At 47.2% G+C, this 24,358-nt stretch overlaps 2 protein-coding genes across 5 annotated transcripts in view; one reads left to right on the forward strand and one right to left on the reverse strand.

Annotated features, from left to right (window-relative positions):
• myo7aa (myosin VIIAa) overlaps window positions 1–2,838 on the forward strand; it is a 33,097-nt gene extending 30,259 nt beyond the window's left edge. For both annotated transcript variants that reach the window (XM_084673833.1, XM_084673834.1), the window contains 4 exons: window positions 188–304; window positions 399–482; window positions 813–932; window positions 1,181–2,838. In XM_084673833.1, the coding sequence (XP_084529959.1) occupies window positions 188–304; window positions 399–482; window positions 813–932; window positions 1,181–1,273 (414 nt within the window). In that variant the 3' untranslated portion in view covers window positions 1,274–2,838. The remainder of the gene's footprint in view (window positions 1–187; window positions 305–398; window positions 483–812; window positions 933–1,180) is intronic.
• A 2,593-nt stretch (window positions 2,839–5,431) lies between these two features.
• Window positions 5,432–22,868, reverse strand: gdpd4a (glycerophosphodiester phosphodiesterase domain containing 4a). 3 transcript variants are annotated; one of them, XM_084673836.1, is made up of 17 exons: window positions 22,694–22,868; window positions 16,452–16,527; window positions 16,236–16,341; window positions 14,797–14,900; window positions 14,387–14,480; window positions 13,786–13,845; window positions 13,516–13,614; window positions 13,275–13,368; window positions 11,837–11,982; window positions 11,186–11,268; window positions 10,179–10,329; window positions 9,142–9,360; window positions 8,847–9,004; window positions 7,699–7,846; window positions 6,931–7,013; window positions 6,232–6,311; window positions 5,432–5,681 (listed from the first exon to the last, which is right to left on the reverse strand). In XM_084673836.1, the coding sequence occupies exons 4-17, from the start codon at window positions 14,847–14,849 to the stop codon at window positions 5,572–5,574; spliced, it is 1,578 nt and encodes a 525-aa protein (XP_084529962.1). In that variant the 5' UTR covers window positions 14,850–14,900; window positions 16,236–16,341; window positions 16,452–16,527; window positions 22,694–22,868; the 3' UTR covers window positions 5,432–5,571. The 3 variants fall into 3 exon arrangements, with proteins under 3 accessions (XP_084529962.1, XP_084529961.1, XP_084529964.1); XM_084673835.1 differs by having other exon boundaries at window positions 22,689–22,868; XM_084673838.1 differs by having other exon boundaries at window positions 5,571–5,979; window positions 22,689–22,868.
• Window positions 22,869–24,358: the final 1,490 nt, after the last annotated feature.

The raw sequence follows: 24,358 nt of genomic DNA on the forward strand, positions 1-24,358 counted from the left end.
TTTGTATTCCACTGAGACTGCACAGCACTCTGTTTAAAATAAAATGAGCAACAACAACAAAAAGTTTGGTTTTATAAAATGTTTGAGGGAAAAAGGCTATTGGGCTCTTGTACTGTTTGTATGTTGCATGAATCAAATACAATTATGTAAATGTTTGTTTTTCTCCTGTGTTAATACATGTTGCCAGTCTGTGGTGGCATATTTTAACAAGCAGGCAGGCAAGTCCAGAGAAGAAGCTAAACTAATTTTCCTCAAAATAATCTTCAAATGGCCAACGTTTGGATCTGCCTTTTTTGAAGTGAAGGTAATATCATTCTCTTCAAGTCTCCACTTGTCATAAATCATACAGAGTTTTCCTGGTCTCACGATCACACTAACTGCTGACATTTTGCTCTCAGCAAACCACTGAGCCCAACTTCCCAGAGATCCTCCTCATCTCCATCAACAAGCACGGTGTCAGCCTTATAGACCCCAAGACCAAGGTGTGTCTTCTTCTGTTACCATGGGAGACCTGTGTGTGTTTTTCTGTTACCATGGGAGACCTGTGTGTGTTCTTCTGTTACCATGGGAGACCTGTGTGTGTTCTTCTGTTACCATGGGAGACCTGTGTGTGTTCTTCTGTTACCATGGGAGACCTGTGTGTGTGTTCTTCTGTTACCATGGGAGACCTGTGTGTGTTCTTCTGTTACCATGGGAGACCTGTGTGTGTGTTCTTCTGTTACCATGGGAGACCTATGACTGAGCAGCTCCTCTGACATGAAATATAAACTACACGTACGAGTTATCATTTCTGTGTGTGTGTTTGTTGTCAGGATATCCTGACCACCCACCCATTTACCAAGATCTCCAACTGGAGCAGCGGGAACACTTACTTCCACATCACCATTGGCAACCTGGTGCGCGGCAGCAAGCTGCTGTGTGAGACCTCCCTGGTGAGTGATGTCATCCCCCCTCGAGTGATGTCATCCCCCTCGAGTCTGGGTAGCCCCCCCACACACACACACACACACACACACACACATCGCCACCGCTAGTATGGCGGTAGTCAAAACAGCAGCACCATGCTGGCTGGTTTTTGTACATAGCGTATAGACAACGGCTAGAGATCAGCTAGGTGCAGCTGCTCCAGATGATGTTGTCTGTAGTGACGTCGTGTTTCCATTGTGTTTCCGCCTCACAGGGCTACAAGATGGACGACCTTCTGACCTCCTACATTAGCCAGATGCTGACCACCATGAGCAAGCAGCGCACTGGGAGGGGCCAAAGCAAGTGAACTTCTTATTGGCAGGAGGCGGCGGAGCTTATTCGCTTGCTGCGTCCCATTGGCCAGCCCTGCAGCTGGGGGCGGACCTTCGGACACCAGCTGTGGCGGATGAGCCGCAGTCCTTCTACTAGCTCCGATGGGTCTGAGTACCCCAGCGAGAACCCTAGCAACGACCCGGACGGGGACTCCTCCAGTGAGGACGACTACCTCTGAGCTTGGCCTCCTGTTCAGGATAGACCCTGTGATGCTGTCAATTCTCCTCTGACACGTCCGCACACACACACACACACACACACACGGGTGCATACCCAGTTGGTGCGAGGCTGAAATGGGTGTTTAGTTTTCGAATAACTAATTGAGACCAAGCATGTGACCTATACTGTCACTGTCATGGTGGTCCCTTAATGATGATAACAGAAATCATCATTAACGTAATGGATAACATAACAGATTGTGTTATTTAATTTGCCACTTTAGTTAGCATAACGCAAAATAACCTTATTGTGAGAGTATGAGAGCTGTAAAAAGCTTTAATACATTTGTTTGTAAAGGTCAATATATGCTGAGATGACATGCTCTTAGGTAAATATATTTACAATACATGTGATTTTTTTATGCCTTAAAATTGGCCTCTAAAAGCCATCTTTGTCATTTTTATGTTTTACTTTTGGCCTCAGTTATTTTTTATGCAGCGGCAAAAGTGTGTTCAGATCCTGTTAAGGAAGTGGCATCCTTTTTAAGCCTTTTTAATACCAGGATCAATGGCGTGAAGAACTACATTTCCCAGCAGCCTTCACTTGATAGGATCCATGGTTTTAACAAATACAGATGATATTGTTACTGTAGTTCTTACTAATACAGACATTTTGTTTTTCTTATATCCGGCAATGGCCTTTACTATACTAATTTAACTCCCCAGTAAAGATGGATGTACAAGAGTTGAGACCCTAAATGCATACATTAATTCTCTCACTACCCTCAAGCTGTTTGTTGATTTCTTTGTCAATGTAGAATAAAAAATTGTATGGCGTAGAATTAAGATATTAGATTTTTTTTTTTTTTTTTACGTTTTATATTTGTTTGTTTGTTTCCTATAAATCTTTGGTGTGGTGATTGTTAGGTGTAAGTAGACACTATCAGCGTCAGCCCTGTTTATCATACACCCTTTCTAAACAGTAGAAAGTAGTTTACACATTTGGGTTTAGGTTTGGCGAGAGTCTAACAGGGTTTTATACACGAGATTCCAACCCAATGCATTGACAGAGTAGCACAACTTTGTTTGTAATAAATGTCTATGACATCATCTCCTGCCGATGACATCTGTGTTGTCCTGTTCTGACTGGTGCAAGTTTGTAGTGTTACTGGGCATCCATTTTCTTCATAATATGTATGATTGCATCATTAATTTGAGTATTAACCCCTTGTAACACAGTTGTCAGCTATAGTTGTCAACATGTAAACAATTGAAAAAAACTTGTGTAAAAAAAAAACCCACATACCTTACATCTTGGTTTAAGTAAAGGTTCTGAAGTTCACTGGTTTTTATTAAATTACTTCCTCTGTGGTTAAAGGTTTGCAACTGTTCATGGCATGTTTCTATGTAGAAACCTTGACTCTATCCATAAAAAGCAACTTAAAACGGTTTCTTAAAAGAGCCTTATAACGCATTTGATAATGCAATACGGCTTTATTTGACCATTAGAACACAGCACGATAATTTCAAGATTTGTATTACCAGATGACAGTATAGCATTTACAGTCAACATTACAGTTACAAACCTAAAAACTGTAATCATGACAAGAATCCAGTTATACAGTACCAGACGACCACGAAGCCTGCGCTTAGTGACAGAATTCTGTTTCGTTTTTTTGACCTATAAAATCCTCTGGTCACTAAATACCATTGTTGTTGTCCTATTAAGGATTGTATAATGTAGCAGTCGTTTTCACCAAGGCCTTCTACCGTAACACGGTAAGGGTCTCCAACAGGCTCCCAGTAAGACCACCATTAGTCTCCACACTGTTCTTGCCTTTGTCGGCCACATACACTCATATGGCACTCAGCAACGCTTTAGTCCACCGCCAGCGGTTCTCCTCCCTCAGGTTAGGAACGTTCCAGTCATGAGAACTGATGGATCTCACGAGCTGGAACCCAAACTTGGAACTGAGGGAAAAGGCTTCGATTCAATGCTTCACCACAAGGTAACGCTGTATCTAATCTGAATGCCCTCCTCGCATGCAATACATTGTTTTCTTGCGAAAGGTATAGGTCCTAAAGGCACTTTCACACCTAAGACGATAACGTGAACTATAACGGTAACTATATTTGCGTCCACACCAACATCGACGATTTAACTTCTCGCAATGTTGTTTTCCATTTCAAATGCGCGGGCGCTTTAAATTTAGATGGTTTCTGATTTGTTGGTTTTAGTTAGTTAATCAGCTGAAAATCGTTTTGAAAGTGATCCCAACAATATCGTTCCACTATAGTGGTCGTTATAGTTGTGGTGTGGGATTTAAATATACAACAATTCTTAAAACTGTATCTTTATAGTTATCGTTCTTGGTGTGAACGAGCCTCCCACTGGATGGCATTGGCCGGGTTTCCCAGATTCGTTAAGAAGCTCTTAACGCTAAGACACTCGAGTGTCGTTCTAAGAGCGCTCTAGAATGCTCTTAGAACGCTCTTAAGAAGATCTTAGCGCTAAGAGCTTCTTAACGAATCTGGGAAACCCGGCCATTGTTTGGTCTTGATGGTTGTTAGACTATATCGATTACCACAGATTGTCAACGAGAGTTTTCGGTGTCATTTTCTACCCTGCGATTGTTGTCTACTATGCCCACCTATCACGTGGGGCAATCTCTAGAACACCACAACGGTAAATACAGCAGGCTTTTTATTGTAAATGTGTGGTATAGCAAAATGTCTACAGTAGGCTATACTACAGCATCAAATAAGATGTTTGGGGATGTGGTCACATCTATGTCGATAATTGGGTTACTTAAACTTCACACAAAGTTGTCCAACTACAAAATGGAAACAATACAAAAAGCAACCAAGACAGTTATCTGGAATCCAAAGTTCTGGACTGCTTCAGAGAAAGGCATTGGGGAGTTCTAGAAGGCTTTAGATAAGTCCACAGTTCTTTTGAACTCCCCAAGACCCACGTGGTGTCTTCTGAGAGGTGAGTGTTGTTGACGGTGTCTGTACTATGGCACTTTGAAGCCTCTCCTCCCCCACAACTGCCCAGAGAGCCCACAGAAAACTCCAGAAAACAGCAGAAGCTAATGTTCAGACTCGCAAAATTCAAATCTAAAATGGCTGTCATAGACACAGGACATACAGTATTTGTTTGTTAGCAGAAGCAGATGTGTTCACTGCCATGCTAGAACAGTACTGCTTGGTAGTACATTCACAAATGAATAAATAGCATACCTTTATAGTAAAATTCTGACATTACTAAATCTCAGTGTTATGTTCAGCCAGACAGTGTTGCACACACTGCCAACACCCACGCAGATGTCTTTATTCACGTGATAATGATGTTTCTCTAATGCAGCTTCACGTGACTTGATTTACAGCTGAGAAGGAAAAATATTTTCGTTCTAGAGATCGAGTTTCCCGCTCCTCTCCTTGTGCTCCTGTCTCATTCGGCAGTTCCAGTTTCCTCCACAGGGGGCGTTTATGAGGTGTTGCAGCAGGATGACGAGGCAACGTTGATGCTGGTAAGATTTTCCCCATATTTCTCAGTCAATATCTCCAATCTTTACCCACTCTTTCCCAATCAGCATTTTCTTTGAGTCTGTTTGTCATTTTCTCCTGGTGTTGCTCTCCCTGTATGTTGAGCTGGTGACGTTGTTCTGACGTTATTCTAAAGGGAAAGTAGTTAAGTGTTTCTGGCCTAGTGGCTTGGCCCTGTGTACTAGGTTGGTTCGGGTGCGTTTGGCAGTTCCCTCAGGCACAGCCTCAGACAGACCAGAGAGGGAGGATGCAGGAAGCTGGAAACATGACAAACATGGCGGTCCTGTTCTCCTGCATCCTTCACGCTTTCCTTCTCTCGCCCTCCACCTCCTCTCAGTCGCCCTGCCTTTCTTTTCTTCCTTTAGCCAACTGGAATTGTGTTACAACCCTTTCTCACTCCCTTCGTCTTTCTCTTCCTTATCTCCTTTTCTTCTCCTCTCTCTCTCTCTCTCTCTCTCTCTCTCTCTCTCTCTCTCTCTCTCTCTCTCTCTCTCTCTCTATTTTTCTCCCCCCCCTCTCTCTCTCTCTCTCTCCTTTCCCCCCCCCCTCTCTCTCTCTCTCCCTCTCAGGGCTCCTCGGTGATGGTGGGCAGGTGGGGGGTGCTGGGTGAACTGGGCGTGCTCCGTAGCTCCTGTCGCACGCTCACGCTGGAGATGGACCACACGTCACTCAGCTCTGCAGGGGGGGTCAAAGGTCACACTCTGTCAGGGGACACGCTGCTCCCTCGGGAGGGAGATGTTGTTGTGGTGTGGGGGGCATGGGGGGGATGAGGAACCAAGGGGGTGAGGGAAGGGTGCACTAAAGGTGTTGGAGCGTTGCTGGAGCTGAGTGGGTTCATGTAGGCGTCATGCAGGGTTCGGGTAGGTGTCATGCAGGGGTCAAGGGTTGAAGTCCAGAGGGAGAGAGATGAGGGTCCGGGTGGGAGAATCAGAGTGGAAGGGGTTCCAGCGAACACACCCTGATTCTATGGAATCTGAGGCACATAGGACATGGAATGCTTTTTCACTCAATGATGCATTATGAAATCAAAGACTTGGAACACATATGTCACTGACTGGATAGATAAGGAACACAACGGCCAGATCCCAAACTGAGCAGCCAAGTGATAACCATGTCACTGACACCTATGTACCTATGGGATCTGGGAAAGGGAGTGAGGGTGTACGCTCGTGTGGCTACAGTTGGAAATGGAACTAGGCCACAGTGGATTTGTGTTTATTCTCACCAGTCCTGAACTTGCTGTACGGTCCATTCTCGTGTGTCTGCCGACTGCCTGACCAGAAGGGAAGGCCTCTCTCTCTCCACCTGAGGACAGAGGAGAGCACTTATCACAGTCCTGTCACGCCCTCCTTCTCTGTTGCTGAAGGTCCACAGACAGTAGGGCCCAAAGAATGGACCCAGAATCTGATGTTTGCGTGCGTGAGAGAGAGAGAGGATTTAGTCTGGTAAACTGAGATCAGAGTCAGTAAAAGACTAGCATATGTGTGTGTGTGTGTGTGTGTGTGCGTGGGTGTGAGGGGACCCAGGTGAAGGAGAAACTGCAGTTGAAACAGGGAGATTATGTCAAAGTGACTTTGACGGAGGAAGAGAACTGTCAGTTGTCCAACAGACACACGCCATCAGCTAGGGGACTCTGCGATTACACCACATACACACACATGAAATAACTGTCAGAAACAAAGATACTTCATCCCAGAGTAGTGCTCCAAACCTAGCAATTGCATCACTGGTTACATCATCAGTTACACTTGGCTCATCATCAACACCTCTCACTGTAACGCTGCTGCTCACAGGACATACGTACAGCCTTCTAGCTGTAGGGCGAAGGGTCTAGAGATAGATAGGTCTAGAGATACACTGACTTGGAGTTAGATGGAGGCTTGTTGGTTGAGGAACAACGGGAAAAACGAACTTGGACACTTACCAGTGGAACACAAAGACAGCTATGATGAGGACAGACGACACAACGTCAGTCAGAATCCACATGAGGCTGTACTCCTCAGGGGTCTGAAGGAGGGAGGAGAGACAGGATGGGGGGTGCAGAGAGAGAGAGGGGTGAAGAGAGAGGGAGGAGAGAGACAGGATGGGGGGTGCAGAGAGAGAGAGGAAAGAGACAGGATGGGGGGTGCAGAGAGAGAGAGGGGTAAAGAGAGAGGGAGGAGAGAGACAGGATGGGGGGTGCAGAGAGAGAGAGGGGTGAAGAGAGAGGGAGGAGAGAGACCGGATAAGGGGTGAAGAGAAAGAGAGAGAGGGGAGAGACAGAATGAGGGGTGAAGAGAGAGAGAGGGAGGAGAGAGACCGGATGAGTGGTGAAGAGAGGGAGGAGAGAGACAGGATAAGGGGGGAGGAGAGAGAGAGAGGGGAGAGACAGGATGGTGGGTGAAGAGAGAGAGAGGGAGGAGAGAGACCGGATGAGTGGTGAAGAGAGGGAGGAAAGAGACAGGATAAGGGGGGAGGAGAGAGAGAGAGGGGAGAGACAGGATGGTGGGTGAAGAGAGAGAGGGAGCAGAGAGAGAGAGGGAGCAGAGAGAGAGAGGGCAGAGGAGGACTCATTATAAACATGTTGATGGCAGACTTGACCTTTCAGTGTCTGCCATCTTGCAGCACCTAACATAACGCTACCTTGTGAGCCTATAATAGTCTAATAAATCTGTTTATGTATAATGAGGGCATGTGTGTGTGAGTGTCTCACCATGAGGAAGAGGGGTCTGTGGAGGGCCTGGAGGATGTGTGGGGCGTTGGTGGTGACAGACTGCGCTCCCGCACACCAGGCCAGGGAGTACAGCCAGGGCTGGCTGATCACATACAGGTTGGTGCTGATGTTCACCGACCAGTACTTACTGAAGGGTGGAGAGCACAACCACACACACACAAGCACACACACAGCCACACACACGACAAACCCACACACCCAACCACACACATGACAAACCCATGCACACACACAAGCACACACACATGGAGGGGGAGTCTTAGTAAAAGAAGACACTCAAGAATCCAGTAAAAGTGTTATGAGATTAAACTCATCTCCTTTGAACATTTAATGGTCCATCTACTGAGAGACATCAAAGTTGCCTTTAAGCGCTGATAGAAGGGAGAAATGAAGATAACAGAGGGAGAAGGGCAGACAGTGAAAGAGAGAAAGTGAGGGAGAAAGAGAGTCGTGAGGGGTAGCATCGATTTTCCATGAATCCGAGGATGGATAGCACTGGTGTTGAGGCAATTTTACAGCCTGGAACACTTTTATACGTTAGAGAGAGGCAGGGCGAGAGAGAGAGAGAGAGAGACAGAGAGAGAGAGAGAGAGGCAGAAATGGGTTCTGATTGTTATGATGTGAATGCAGCACATATTTCCACTGGGCATGCAATACTGTGGGTGGGTGTGGGGGAGTGGCGGGGGGGCGGGTTCTAAAGAGAGTAAGCTAGAGAGAGGGAGAAAAGCGATTTCACTTTGAGATGTAATTGCCTCTGAGGTGTGCTTGTCAACGCTGTGATTACTATAATTAGCATGATGTAAGTTGTCCTCCAGAGGGAGTGGGTCTCTCCTCATTCAGAGGCTCCATCTGCGGTATTCCTCCCCTCCACATCCGCGCTCCCCTCTCTATCCTTCTCCTTCCAACTCCTCTGTCCCCAGCTCTTCTTCTCCTGTTCTGTAAGCCTCTCTCTCTCCTCTCCCTAAGGGTCTATGGTGAAGCTCACCAGACTGAGACAGAGCCACAGAGTACACTTCTGCCATCTGTATCTGCTGTTGTGTAACTGAGTGTCTGTCTGTCTGTCTGTGTGTGTGTGTGTGTGTGTGTGTGTGTGTGTGTGTGTACACAGTGTGTGTGTGTGTGTGTACCTGATCTGAGGCTGAGACATAGTGCTGTAGTGCAGGCTGAGAGTGGTGATGTGGTTGTCCTGTAGCTCCTGGATGGAGGCTGTCTGTCCTGAGGTCTGCTGGAGCTGTGGGTCCCACTCCTGGACCAGGTCTCTCTGCTCCGCTGGGAGCCACAGCACCTGCAGGTGCACGCGCACGCACCAACACACAAAGAAGGTCAACATTACACACAAAAAATCAAATTCTCCAAACCCCCCACCAACCAAACATACACACACATGTCCACTCTCACACACACACACACACGTCTGCCTACCTGGCTGGAGTTGATGTGTGCCTGTATAACCTCCAGTGTGGTGTTGATGTAGGACTGCCGGTAGGGGTGACCACTGGGGGGTCTGCGGAGGTCAAAGAGCACCAGCTTGCCGCTCCTGGACGCCACATCCAGGAAGTCACCCAGAGACGGCACCGTCTGGTTCTCCACCCGCTCGCGCTCCACCTCGGAGAGAGACGCCGCCATCCTGAAGGGGTCCCTCTGGAGGGAGAGAGCAGGGAGGGAGAGAGGCAGGAGAAGGAAGAGAGAGCAGGGAGGGAGAGCAGGGAGGGAGAGAGGGAGGAGATGGAAGAGAGAGGGAGGAGAAGGGAGAGAGTGGGAGGAGAAGGAAGACAGAGGGAGGAGAAGGAAGAGAGAGCAGGGAGGGAGAGGGAGGAAAAGGAAGAGAGAGCAGGGAGGGAGAGAGGGAGGAGAAGGAAGAGAGAGCAGGGAGGGAGAGAGGCAGGAGATGGAAGAGAGAGGGAGGAGAATGAAGACAGAGGGAGGAGAAGGAAGAGAGAGGGAGGAGAAGGAAGAGAGAGGGAGGAGAAGGAAGAGAGAGGTGAGGGAGACAGCAGGCAGAGAGGGAGGACCAGGAAACAGCAGAAAGTATTTTCACTGGGTTATTGAATTGAACAGGATCCAGGTTTGAGTTTTTGCATAATAACACTTCCTAGACCAAGATGGCCGACAGAGCTCTGTCAGGGCTGACATCTTTCTCCTGGCACCTCAAGGTAGAGTCCATGAACCAGACCTGCGTGTGTGACTGTGTGACTGGCACCTCAAGGTACACCAGTGCTAATCCTATTCATTTTTCCCTTTGGGGATTAGCATTCATACTTCAAATAAATTATAGCTGAAGAAGCTCCACAAACCAATCTCAGGCAAGCATACTTTATGTGTGTATTTGTGTGTGTCTGTGATTGTGTGTCTGTGGCTGTGTGTGTGTCTGTGTGTGTCTGTGATTGTGTGTGTCTGTGACTATGTGTGTGTGTTACTATGTGTGTGTGTGTGTGTGTGTGTGACTGTGTGTATCTCACCGAGAGGAACCAGGCCCCAGCGTTGAGCTGCTGGATCTCTCCCCAGGTGAACATGGCAGCAGGGGAGTGTGTGCGGTTAGGAAACACCTCCCCCACGTTGGTAGTCCTCCTCAGGGTGTCGTCATGCATCAGGAAGGGGACTCCGTCATAGCTGGGGGAGGGAGGGAGAGAGAGGGAGGGGGAGAGAGGGAGGGAGAGGGGGAGAAAGGGAGGGAGAGGGGAAGGTAGGGGGAGAGAGAGAGGGAGAGGGGGAAAAAGGGAGGGGGAGGGAGGGGGAGAGAGAGAGGGAGGGGAGAGAGGGAGGGGGAGAGAGGGAGGGAGAGGGGGAGAAAGGGAGGGAGAGGGGAAGGTAGGGGGAGAGAGGGAGGGAGAGGGGGAAAAAGGGAGGGGGAGGGAGGGGGAGAGAGGGAGGGGGAGAGAGGGAGGGAGAGGGGGAAAAAGGGAGGGAGAGGGGAAGGTAGGGGGAGAGAGGGAAGGAGGGAGAGGGAGAGGGGGAGAGAGGGGGTGTGGGGAGAGGGAGAGAGAGGGAGGAGGTAGAGGGAGTCCAAAAGATAAAGGATTAAGTCAAATAAAAATATCTAATCCGAAAGTAATGTCATGACTCTGATTATGCAAGCAATTATGTAACTATGCAAAGTTCAAGCCAAACAATTTTATTCTTCATTTGATGTCCGTACATACAGTGCATACATACAGTATACTGTGCACACCCTACCAAGTCTTCCCATTCTAAAATGGGAAAGCTGAAAGTCAGCACAATCGTTCTCAATCGCCTCACTGCCATGTTAACACAATCACAGGAGTGTGTGTTGTGTGTGTGTGTTGTGTGCGTGTGGGTGTAGGTCACAGGTGAGGCAGCACCAGGATAGCTACACTGACGCTAACAGCTAAGGCTGAGTCATGCTACAGTACATGAGCAATCCCCTGAGGTCAGCGAGTGCTATCTGGAGCTAGCAGGCCTGTGCTGGGGGAATGGGAGCGCTAACGGCTAACTGGATTAGGCTAACCTGATGGTGACGTCAGTCTCCAGTCCTTCTGCTCCAGCCTCCACAGCCCTCTCAAAGGACATCTGAGTGTTCTCTGGAGCAAGCTGTTGGACACACACCAACACACACCAACACACACCAACACACACACACACACATCAGCAAGGGCATCGGCACTGCAGGGTGCCAAGTCACGATTTGTCACCCTTCCTATTTTTTTCACCCTTTCATTTTTTTCAAAGCCATAATCGACTTTTCTCTCCGAAACACCAGGAGTGATGCACTACCCTCCTACACAGACCAGTTTGTTGTTGTTATATTTTTGGTCGTGTTTGCTTTTCTGGTTCTGTGATATTTCAGTTGATTCAATGTGGTAAGGTATAAATCATTGTTCATTGTTTCAAGTCTAATAATCCTTACTGAAGGTATTTCAGATCTTGTGACTACTGTGTGTGCCAGTTTCAGACCTGGGCTGATTACAATGGGCTGATAAATGCTGCAAAAGCGAAGAAAAAAATGACTGAAGTGCGTTCGAATCGTCTCACAGCAGGGCCGTAGGAGGACTTGTCCATTGGCTTCACGCAGTGGTTAACACAAATCAAGCTCCCCCAGGTGTTTAATGTGTTCTGCAGTAAGGGAGCCAGGTCAAGTGTGTTAGGGTGGGGGTCCTACCATGGGGGCTCCTCGATGACCGATGAGTCTGGGACGGGGCCCCAGGCTGCCGGCCTCCTTGATGCAGGGGGAGTACATTCCCAGGGGCACCAGGTAGAGGGCAAACAGTACAGACAGGTACAGGCCCAGGATAGCTACCTGTCTCACTGCAGATCACAGACAGACAGACAGACAGACAGAAAGGTCTTTGGGTCAGTATGGCCTTCTCACGTAATGCCTCAGAATAGTCTAAGCTCTGAAGTCAGGGGGATGACCTGCCAGAAAAATCACACCATATTTCACCACCCCCCCCCACCCCCCACAGAAACACACTAATAGCTTCAATGTGCCCCAATTACAGGGATCAGATCTTAATCAGATTAACCTGAAAAACCTGACCTTATACAATAGATGGGTAAACTGACTCTAACCCTAACCTTTAACCACGCCTAACTCTAACCCAACTATCCATGGTCCTAACTCCAACCTCGTGTTGGACTGGAGTGGTGGAGGAGAGGACAGGAGAGGGAAGAGAGACAGTTAAATAGTCTGCTGTAAGATTCCATAGTCGTAGATCTTTGTTTGAGAGATAAAGAACGACAGATATTGTGTCTGCTGGCGCGTGGGTGACAGAATCAGCATCACTGTGCCAATTCTCTCTCCCTCTCACCCTTCCATCATCCTCCCTCTCTGTCTCTCTCTCTCTCACCCTTCCATCATCATCCCTCTCTGTCTCTCTCTCTCTCACCCTTCCATCATCATCCCTCTCTGTCTCTCTCTCTCTCTCACACTTCCATCATCCTCCCTCTCTGTCTTTCTCTCTCTCACCCTTCCATCATCATCCCTCTCTGTCTCTCTCTCTCTCTCTCACCCTTCCATCATCATCCCTCTCTGTCTCTCTCTCCCTCTCACCCCTCCATCATCATCCCTCTCTGTCTCTCTCTCTCTCACCCTTCCATCATCATCCCTCTCTGTCTCTCTCTCCCTCTCACCCCTCCATCATCATCCCTCTCTGTCTCTCTCTCTCTCACCCTTCCATCATCCTCCCTCTCTGTCTCTCTCTCTCTCTCACCCTTCCATCATCCTCCCTCTCTGTCTCTCACCCCTCAATCGTCATCCTTCTCTCTAGGCCCAGTCATGAGTCAGACACTCAAACTGCAGCATCACCACGGCAACCAGGCTATCAAGGACCGTGGATACCAAAGAGCAAGCGAGAGAGAGGGGGCAGAGATGGACAGAGAGGTCCCCATAGGATGAAGCGAGGCCAGACAGTGCGTCATGGCAGGTTAAAATGCGGTATCCTTTCAACCAACAAGGTGAGGCCGTTATGTACTTATCAAAACAGAGCACAGACAACACAGACACCCACACAAAAACAGCCTCTGAGCTTCTACCAATCATCCCGACAGCCAATCAGTGGCCATTAGCGGGAGCAGCTGCGGCCAATAGGAGGTCTTACCTCTCTTGTTCATGCGGAAGAAGTGCAACGCTATTGGCCAGGACAGAAGAGTCATTATCAAGACGGCAGCCAAATGGAGGAATGGAGCCGTGACCTAGCCAATCAGGAAAGAGAGAGAAAGTGTCAACATCATGACAGTTATTACATTTGAATAACCCACAAAACGTTTACGTGTCTCGTCTTGGTATGATTGACAGCTATTGTGTGAATGTGATTGGCCGTTGCCCGTGAGCTGGCCAACCTGCAGCGAGAGGAGGAGGGTCTTCCATTCTTTGCTCCAGATGTCAGAGAGGATGGCCGTAGCGGTGACTGAGAACACCAACGTCACCACAATGCCGATCTGAGAGACACAGAACCCACAGCTAAGAGCGACCCTGGTTCCCCATAACACGTACCCTCGTGTACAGACCAACCCATCCATTTTAGGGACTGGATGTGCTCTACTGTGCACAGTGCTAGTATGATTTCACATGTGATCCGTGTGTGTGTGTGTGTGTGTGTGTGTGTTTACCTTGTGACTCCAGTGAAGGTACAGCCTCTGTCCCTCAGACAGCAAACACACTGCCAGCACCTGCACAACATAGTAAGATAACAAACATAGTCATAGTATAGAACTGTAACGTATAGAACAATATCACTAGCAGTATATAGCTGTAGAGTATAGAACAAGACCAGAAGCAGCATAGAGCTGTAGAGTATAGAACAAGACCAGAAGCAGCATAGAGCTGTAGAGTATAGAACAAGACCAGAAGCAGCATAGAGCTGTAGAGTATAGAACAAGACCAGAAGCAGCATAGAGCTGTAGAGTATAGAACAAGACCAGAAGCAGCATAGAGCTGTAGAGTATAGAACAAGACCAGAAGCAGCATAGAGCTGTAGAGTATAGAGCTGGAGAGTATAGAACAAGATCACTAGCAGTATAGAGCTATATACGCATAGAACAAGATCACTAGCAGTATAGAGCTATACACATATAGACCAAATCTCATCAGGAGCAGTACAGAGCTATAGAGAATAGAGCAGTTCTCACCAGGAGCAATACAGAGCTATAGAGAATAGAGCAGTTCTCACCAGGAGCAGTACAGAGCTATAGAGAATAGAGCAGTTCTCACCAGGAGCAGAGTGATGTAGGTGAACAGGGCTGCAGCCAGAACCAGCAGCACCAGAGACCAGGGGAACCAGAAGCCCAGAGCCCCAAAGTTAAACCTGGGAACAGCACACACCTGTCTTTAGTCTCTCCACACACACACACACCTGTCTTTAGTCTCTCCACACACACACACACACACACACCTGTCTTTAGTCTCTCCACACACACACACACACACACACCTGTTTTTAGTCTCTCCACACACACACACACCTGTCTTTAGTCTCTCCACACACACACACACACACACAAAGTATTCACATATCAATGCGTGTAAGTGTCTACATATGCATGGGTTTGAGGGTGAGAATGTGTGTGTGCGTGTTTGTGCACATGTGTTTGTGCACGCGTGTGTGTGCAAAAGAGACCCACCAGTCAAAATGATTGTAGTCGTTCTGAGCTTCGGTCCAGAAGTAGAGAAACATGAAACTCAAGAAGAAAGTCAAGATCAGGAGGCCAAAACTGCCACACTCCAGCTGAGGAAAACACACACACACACATCGTGTTATCTACTCACATAATACTTCACTGGACTGATTTTATTGCAACTGAAGGTATCATTTTACGGTGAAACACCAGCAGAGGTATGTGCTACAATACACGATCATGTTCTGTAAACTAGACAGACTTCGCACAATGTAGTCATTGGATATAATGCTAAGGACCCCAAAAAGTTGTTGAATGTTGTTGAATAATTCAAACACCAGACCCACACACAGAAAGGCCCACAGAAGTGAATACATTTTTTTCAGTATGTTATGTAAGTTAGCCTGTAAGAGACTAAGACCTGAACTGACCCGGTATTGTCAGATGTTTGTGCTTGTTTCCTCTGAGGTCAAAGTTCACAAAGTTACTGCGAGGCTGACAGATACAACTATGAGATAACTACATATCTCCCTTTCTATATCTCTCTTCTGTAAGTAAGTAAGTAAGTAAACTTGATTTGTATAGCACCTCTCACAGATAAAAATGACAAAGTTATTCACAACAAAATGCAATACAACACCACAAATTAAGATACAAGAACATTTTAAAGAGAAAACATGACAAACAACCATAAAAAAGCCCTCGACTAACAACCTTCCGTCTTTCTCTGCTCTTGGTCGCTACGTCACTAACAGTCTGCTGTCGGTCTTTGAACTCCTAAATGAGAGCAGGGACCACCTGTCCGCATGATGACACAACGTTTACCAGCCTCCTCCTGACTACTAACTCAACAGGCTGTATTTCAACATCACTTCCTGGTTTCACAGCCAAACCCACAGGGAAACAACGTCACAAGCAGGAAGTCCGTGGCTTTGGCTGAGGGCCCAGTGGACAGTTAGACATGGGAATTTTCCTGCAGAAGCACTACTGTACTTCAGTTTTAGAAACACAGAGACGTCAGCAGAGGAACTCAGGGATCGATGTTCTGCACGTGCTCAGTCAGCTTCGCACCCGTCAGCAAACTGACAAAACATGCTGTTTTGGTGAAAGTGGACGCTTTGTTCAGTGTGTGTATGTGTGGGAGCTGGACTCAGTTTGAGTGCTTTCATGTCTATGTGTGTATGTGTCTGTGTGCGTGTATCTGTCTGTGTGCGTGTATCTGTGTGTGTGTGTGTGTGTGTGTCTGTCAGTGTGTGTGTGTGTGTGTGTGTGTCTGTCAGTGTGTGTGTGTGGGTGTGTGTGCGTGTGTGTGTGTCTGTCAGTGTGTGTGTGTGTGTGTGTGTGTCTGTCAGTGTGTGTGTGTGTGTGTCTGTCAGTGTGTGTGTGTGTGTGTGTGTGTGTGTCTGTCAGTGTGTGTGTGTGTGTGTGGGTGTGTGTGTGTGTACCTTGCTGCAGCAGCACTCCCCAGGCTGTGCCTTCGCTCGTTGGTAGCGTCTCCATTGGCAACCGTAGAGTCCTGCCAGGCAGGAAACGAAGGGCTGGTGCTCATATCTGCAATGATCAATGATACACAACAACAACAAGGCTTAGGCTTAATAATTTGAGTGTTTATAGTTAGTATGTATACACATATATATGTGTGTGTGTCTGTGTGTGTGTACCTTTGCAGCAGTTGCCGCCGCACCACCTTTAGCTTCCCCAGCTTCAGTCTGGTCACGGGGCACCCTCACCTGCAGCCTAGCAGCCCCAGGGAGGGAGGGGGGGAGGGAGGGGGAGGGGGGGGGGGGGGGGGGAGGGGGGGAGGGAGGGAGGGAGGGAGGGAGGGAGGGGGGGAGGGAGGGGGGAGGGAGGGAGGGAGGGAGGGAGGGAGGGAGGGAGGGAGGGAGGGAGGGAGGGAGGGAGGGAGGGAGGGAGGGAGGGAGGGAGGGAGGGAGGGAGGGAGGGAGGGCAAAAGATACAAGAAGAAATCTGTCAAGGGCTCAGTAACTTCAGAAGGCAATCTGTTTGATAGCAAGAGAGAAAGACACAGAGAGAGAGACAGAGACAAACCGAAAGATCCAGACAGAGAGACAGAGTGAGAGAAACAAAGAGAGTGTGTGTCTGTGTTAGTGTGTGTGTGTGTGTGTGGGGGGGGGGTTCTAGCAGTGACCTGGTTCTACATTCCCAGGAGATGGTATCTAGCCCCCTAACACACACACTATCTTCTTCCTGCACTTGTCAAGAGAACACTCCCCTCTCCACACACACTCACTCACACACACTCACACGACTCACCCCCTCATGGACCCTCATTCCAGCCTCACCAGGACCAAAATATTTACTCTACATAACACACAGTGCATAATCTGCCATGACCCCAATACCAAACCCAACACCCTGATCAAATGCTGCAAGGACCTACATTTCTGACCCAAATAAAGTTAGCCCCAACTCAACTCTAGCACATCCTCTGTGCTGTGTGGGACCAAAACACTGGGCCTAAACAGGCATGTACTCTCTGTTCTGAAAACACACAAATCCCAACAGCTAAGCCTTGTATGAAGGTACAGGTGTGTGTGTGTGTGAGGACTCTCTTTACGTCTATCACCAACAGAACAGACAGGAAGAACTGTGTGGACAGAAAGGCTGTGTTTCTGGTAGAAAACATTGTGTCTCAAAGTGAAGGTTGTGAGAGAAGCCAAGTGTCAGACCAACACAGGCTGTATCTCTGCTTATCAAGGGACAGGTGGTCCTGAACACACACACAGACACACACGCACAGACACACACAGACACACACAAACAGACACACACAGACACACAGAAACACACATAAAACTTCCACCCCTATAGATTAAAGATAAATTCCAATCAAGCTAGTGGTGATCTGCCAATCCAGGTCTTTACGATGATGAGATCGATATATATAAATCCTCTTAACTACTAGGGAACGCAACCAGGCGGGTCACAGCGCTGCCATGGCAACGGTGACTTCAGCCCCAGCTTCGTTCAGTGCTGCGGCACGGAGCAAGAAACAAACGCAGTGGGAGTCAGATGACAGAGAACACACATTATCATCCTGCTTTAACATGACCAGTTCATCAGAACACACATTATCATCCTGCTTTAACATGACCAGTTCATCAGAACACACATTATCATCCTGCTTTAACATGACCAGTTCATCAGAACACACATTATCATCCTGCTTTAACATGACCAGTTCATCAGAACACACATTATCATCCTGCTTTAACATGACCAGTTCATCAGAACACACATTATCATCCTGCTTTAACATGACCAGTTCATCAGAACACACATTATCATCCTGCTTTAACATGACCAGTTCATCAGAACACACATTATCATCCTGCTTTAACGTGACCAGTTCATCAGCGCACTCACAAACACATGCTACACACAAATACAGACACGCACACAAACTCACCAGCTGTTAGAGAGTGGGGGGGCAGACTGGTCAATGTGATTATGTCAGTGTGCAGACTGGGGGGGTGGTGGGGGGGGGGGAGAAACAGGGCCCTGCTACACCCTTACACCCATGAGTTGACAAGTGGTACAGTGACAAGTTAGAGAAAGAGAACTAGAAAAAGACAGAAAGAAAGAACTAGAAGGGAAGGAAGTATTGAGCAGCAGAGAGGGAGATGGTAGAAAAAGCAGCTTTGGCCTTACTGTCATGGTCCAGGTCAATCCTATTGAGGACATTAAAGCATGAGAGCTTAGGGGCAAAAATAGAGGGCCAGGCCCCACACACACACACACGTTACATTCTCCACCGACATTGACCTCTGATCTGTGGGGACATCCAATCAGATGAAGGTTAACAGGAAGGAACTTTGTAACAACCTAACCCCCCGGTGAGACGCAAGTGACTGATCCCATAGCAACCAGACAGACTGATCCCCTAGCAACCGAACAAGAGTTCGACCTGTGTGAAAACACACAAAAGCTCTTCCAAGGCCGGACGAAAAGTGGAGGGAGCCGCAACAAAAGAGAGGAAGAGAAACAGAGTGAAAGAGAGAGAGAGAAAGAAGGGTGTGAAGTGTGAGGAGAGACCAAGAAGATAGGGATGGACAAGAATAAAGCCCACGCGGTGATACAACACTGTCTCTCCCTGTGCGTGTCTCTATAGCATGGCTTAACCCTTGTGTTATCTTCGGGTCATTCTGACCCAAAGTCATTGGGACCCACCGTCGTTTGCAACAACTTTACCGCGTACAAAAACAAAGTGAAACCGGAAACCGGAAGTGAAACCAAAGTTAACCGTTGGGCTGTCTCAGACCCCCCACATTGTGAAGGTTAAAAGAAAATTATTTTTATTTGCTTTTGTATTGGGTAAAATTGAGTAAACACAACGATGGTTCGTTATGAACCTTTTGGTCATGTGACCCGAAGGCAGCACAAGGGTTTACAGAACAGTGGACACCAGAGGCTTACTTAGAGATGCTGACATCTAACTTCCAGACACCCCCACAGAGCTAGATGCTGAATAAAAAGGATTGTTTTAACGAAACACTAGTGTATAAGTTTTATGTTTGTTCTTGGCCTGTAATGGACCATAGATATTAAGAACCCATTAATAACTAACTCAACACAGTTGTACCCTGAACGGCTGGTGCGTTAGGTTAGCAGCCTGGAGTCAAAGTCTCCATTCACTTTGAGACAGAGGAATATCCCTCTGTAATGAATGACTTAGTGAGTCTTCTGGGAACTCTGCCATTATTCTCTCAGTGTGATAACTTTGTGAGGGGGTTGGGGAGATTCCTTTACAGGACTATATATCACATAGTGGGCTGACAAACACACACACACACAGAGATGCTGTTGTCACGGTGACCCCTGTCCTTGAGGATGCTAGCACTCTGGCTGGAGTGGATTTAGATGGAAGGCCAAACATTGGTATTCGGGACCTCAACCCCACCCCCCTCCATTCTCAGGACCCCCCTCCTCCTCCTCCACCTCTCCTTCTCTTCATTAATCATCCGCTCGTCCTTCCTACGAGAGAGGACGATGTCAGGACCAATCACTGCACAGCCTCTAACAACAGATGCACTTTGGGTAGAGGACCGTTCTTGTGAGAGCAGATCTGTGGTCAGTTAACCCTCCCAGAGAGCAGATCTGGGGTCAGTTAACCCTCTCAGAGAGGAGATCAGAACTTTCATGGCGAATAAAACCATTTCTGATTCTGATTCTGATCTGGGGTCATTACAGAAGTAGTCTTAAAACTGTCTTTAGACTTACAGAACAAGTTCCTTATTTACAATGACACCATGCTGGGTCAGAACAGCCTCCCCAGGCGACGCCCAAAGAGGACTCTTTAGGACTCTGCTTCTGGTTGAATACAGTATTGAGGTCAGACACTTCTGGCTTATGAGCTAATACACACATACAGCACTCCCATCATATTTCAAAAACCAATAAATACAAATTAATGAAGAAATGTTGCTGGGCTAAAATGGATGCCTTGAGGTCGGTCTCTGCATATTAAAACACATCATCCAGACTTCATCAATGAGGAGAGACAGCGCAGGTCCATTCATCTAGCCTCACCCCCAGGCACCTCTCATTTCCTCTCTGGCTCCCTGATAACATCAGCATGCCTCTCTTTATCTTCCCTCCAGCAACCCAGTCAAGTCTTGATCCGGTAGTTACCTCGACTTGACAGTTGCGTTACCATATAACCCTACGTTCTTGGCATGAACACAACTCACCTTCTCTAAATCGAGCTACGCTAACAGAGTTTACGCAGCGCTAGAAAGCTGTGTGGCGTTGTTTGAACAAACTGTGGATTATGGCTATGGAGTATGACACCATGAGTAAGACCTCATTAAATGTGCCTCCCTGGCTATTACACAGCTGCCAGTAACACACACCTCTGCTCAGCAGCACGTCTGACCAGGGAGACAAAGGCTGGATAGGTTTCCTGTCTGCCTTCCTGGCATTTTGCAGCCCTGGGATGCTAGGCAGATGCAGACTCATAAAAGCCATCAAGGAAGTGAGCCTGATGAAGCGGCGACGTGCTGTTTGGACGGTCCACTGCTTGAGGGACGCGTGTCATGTCATTATCAGACACCAAGCGTCACTTGCAAGGGACTCTTTTCATAATTTGATCCCAAGATAATCTGGCTGTGACAGTTTTTTCTTCATCTAGATTCAGATCAATTAGAACTAGTATATATCAACAGTAGCAGACACAGCTAATTGAACTACAACAGCATCTAGATGCCTTTAAATAGTCAATTTAGCCTTTCTGCCGAACCTCAGCCCAGCGTTTTAGGTAGCAGTTCACAATGACAAGGGAGTAGTCTAGAAAGAAACATGTGTCTTATACAACTGGTTTATATGTAGACCAGTTGACCTGAAGACAGCGTCGCACACTCTTGTCTTTATTCAACACAACAATATCCTCAACTCACATGTGATCACGCAAAAGGAGAATAGAGGAAAGCCTAAAGAGAGGGAGGGAGGAAAGGGGGGAGAGAGGGAGGGAGGGAGGAAAGGGGGGAGAGAGCGAGGGAGGGAGGGAGGAAAGGGGGAGAGAGGGAGTGAGGGGGGGGGGTGCATCGGAAAACAATAAATGTCTCTGTTGTAGGCAGCCGCCCTTTGTTGTCCGTTCACCCTCTCCCTCACCCTCACCCTCTCTCTCACCCTCACCCTCTCCCGGCATCACCCCATGCCAGTATCAATAACCCAGCAGCCCAGCTGGGTCCAGTCAGGACCAGATACAGCCATCAACAGGCAGCGCAGCAATGAAGGGCAGAGATGAAGAAAGGGGATGGGGGAGATAATGGGGGAGGCAGACAGGGAGGGGGGGGGGATGTGATTGTGTGTGTGTGTGCTAATGTGTGTTTGTCATTTATTTTCACCCCCCTAATCCTCCACATTGCCTCTTGTGCCTCTGTAATATCTACCACACACACCGCAACATCAGTCTTACTGAACTCCTGACCAAGGTCGTAGGTTTGTTTTAAAATATGGGTTGGACATATATTGTTTTATATAACTGAGCATGCCGTTGTTAAATACACATTTGTTAAAGTGGGAAAGACATTTTTGCCGTTTAAAAAAGTGAACCCTGTCACACCCATGTCAAATGAAATAAACGCCCGTTCCAGACCGCCTCACACGTTAATCGATCCAACTACCATCACTCACACGCGCACACACATTCATACACCTCTTTAAAAAACATACCAAATAGCATACGGACTGACAAACCTAACTTATAAGAAGTAGCCTGCCTTTCCAATTCAAGGCTACTCTGCCTATAAATCACATGGTTACAGTAGGTACTGATGAATAACTTAACGAAGTATCATCAACAAGATTTCAAAAATAAATGTTCGAGAAACACAAATAACGTGGGATTGGTAATTTAATGCGTAAGCAAAAACACAGCATCTTTTAATGTTTTTTGTTTGTTTGTTTTTCCAAGGAACAGTGGCATAAACCGGATTCTGACATTTACTATAATAGAATACCCGAGTATAACACACCTCCACGCCTCGGACAACACCATGGAACGCTTTGGATTTTAGTCTCCAATTCTATTCGATCTGCAGGCCATATAACCGTTCGTTCTGTTCACCCCGGTACACAACGTGACTTACTCCGTACGTCAAAACACAAGCAACCGCATGAGACGCAATCGATTTCCACCATAAATCCCTGTGCACCACTTGTCACTTTGAACAAGCGGGTGGGTCTACATAATATTATTAACAGTCCCCAGAAATATTTTACAGTTGCCCGATAGCCCACTAATTCAGTGGTGATATTTAACCGGCATAAGAGATCATGTTTTAACGCAACCAAATGTCATCGATAGGCTATGCAGGAGTAGCCGCAAGCCTACTGCTTGACCAGTTGCGAAGCTTCGGTAACGGAATATTACTCACCTTACCTTACGCGGTTAGCGTCCGGTGCTGTCTTTTCCTTGTTTAATTGATCTAACGGCTGAAGATGTGTTTCCTTAGCTTCACGAAACTGGTCCCGGTGAATGATTCCTGTCGTGTCTCTCTTGCGCTGAAACTGAACAACACAGCATGCGCGTACTCGGTAGGTGAAGCAAAGCAATGAGCGCGGGAAGCTGCACGGCAGAACGAGAGATTGCAATCCCCACCTGTTGCTCTCGCTCTCTCGCTCTCTCTTGCTCTCTCTCTCTCTCTCTCTCTTGCTCCTCCTCTCTCTTTCTTTCTCTCTTGCTCTCTTTCTCTCTCTCTCTCTCTCTCTCTCTCTCTCTCTCTCACTCTCTCTCTCTTGCTCTTCCTCTCTCTTTCTCTCTTTCTCTTTCGCTCTCTTTCTCTCACACAGTCTCTGGCTAGGATACACTGATTTGGGCATTTAAAGAAAAGGGTTCTATTAGACCTAAAGTGGCACAGATCAATATGAAATATGAGATCAGGGCAGAAACATGGATATTGTGAACATTGTGCTGCATACAAGTGACCAGTTACAGATGGACTACAGTCTACCTAAGGACTATGGACTACAAAACGATAAGTTACTCTTACCAAATGGAATGTGAATTATCAGACCATAAACAATGATTCGATTGTGTGTACTTTGTCCTCGTAAATATGTGTGTGTGCTATTCAAGATAATCTTATGGCACAATAAGAACACATTTATATTAAAAGCCGTCTGGTCTCTGCCATGCTCTGGATTCGCCTCCAGATGATGATGTAATTTCCTGATCCCGTTCTGCCCCTGGACCTGGTCCACATAATGGGTCTGGCAGAGATGGCAAAAGTACACACAACATTCACTCAAGTAGAAGTACAGATACTCTGAAATTTAGTGTCAAACATAAGTGTTTGTATTGTACGTATTGTAATAGTGTATGTTTGTTGTACTTGATAGCCAGGAAATGAAAAAAGGCGTGCAATGACAATAAATAAACATGAATCATGCCACCAAATACAGATCCAAACTAAAGTAACAAACCTGGTTTGAAAATGTAAGAAGTAGAAAGTACAGATATTTGTGTAAAAATATGAAAATAAAAAGTTGTTCGAAAAAGTGAAATAAAGTACTGACACTAGAAAAATCCATTCAAGTACAATAACAAAGTATTTGTACTTTGTTACTTCCTATCTTTGGGGTCTGGCTCATAAACAGTAGCCCTGGCAGATACTGTGGCTGGCAGTGTAGCTGAACTTTTATATCACCCTCAGTGCTAATAGAGTATGAGAGAGAGAGAGAGAGAGAGAGAGAGAGAGAGAGAGAGAGAGAGAGAGAGAGAGAGAGAGAGAGAGATGAGGAGGGGAAAAAAAGTCCATGCATTTTTTGTCTCACTATGACCTTGGAGAATTCATACACAAAGAAGAATGGCATGGATACAGACTCACAAACTCACTCACACACTCAAACACACACACATACACTATCTCTCTCTCTCTCTCTCTCTCACACACACACACATACACACTCTCTCACACAGACACATTTAAGATCTTCCTGCTTGAACAACGTTCAGTGGTTCAACACAACCCTCACTGTCAGGATGGAAGTCTGGACAGAGAAAATGACCACGCACACATTATCCCTCTCACCACTAATGCAACTC

Source organism: Hypomesus nipponensis, chromosome 15, assembly GCF_054491055.1.
Source record: "Hypomesus nipponensis isolate SF chromosome 15, ASM5449105v1, whole genome shotgun sequence".
NCBI classification, from domain to species: Eukaryota; Metazoa; Chordata; class Actinopteri; order Osmeriformes; family Osmeridae; genus Hypomesus; species Hypomesus nipponensis.

Excerpts from the sequence above, each read along its gene's own strand:
- gdpd4a (XM_084673836.1), bottom strand. The coding sequence starts at position 14,849 with ATGTTTCTCTACTTCTGGACCGAAGCTCAGAACGACTACAATCATTTT. Across the intron at positions 11,983-13,274 it reads CTTCCGCATGAACAAGAGAG|TGAGACAGGTAGCTATCCTG; the intron begins GTAAGACCTCCT and ends TGTGATCTGCAG. Across the intron at positions 6,312-6,930 it reads GCTGTCTTTGTGTTCCACTG|GTGGAGAGAGAGAGGCCTTC; the intron begins GTAAGTGTCCAA and ends CTCTGTCCTCAG.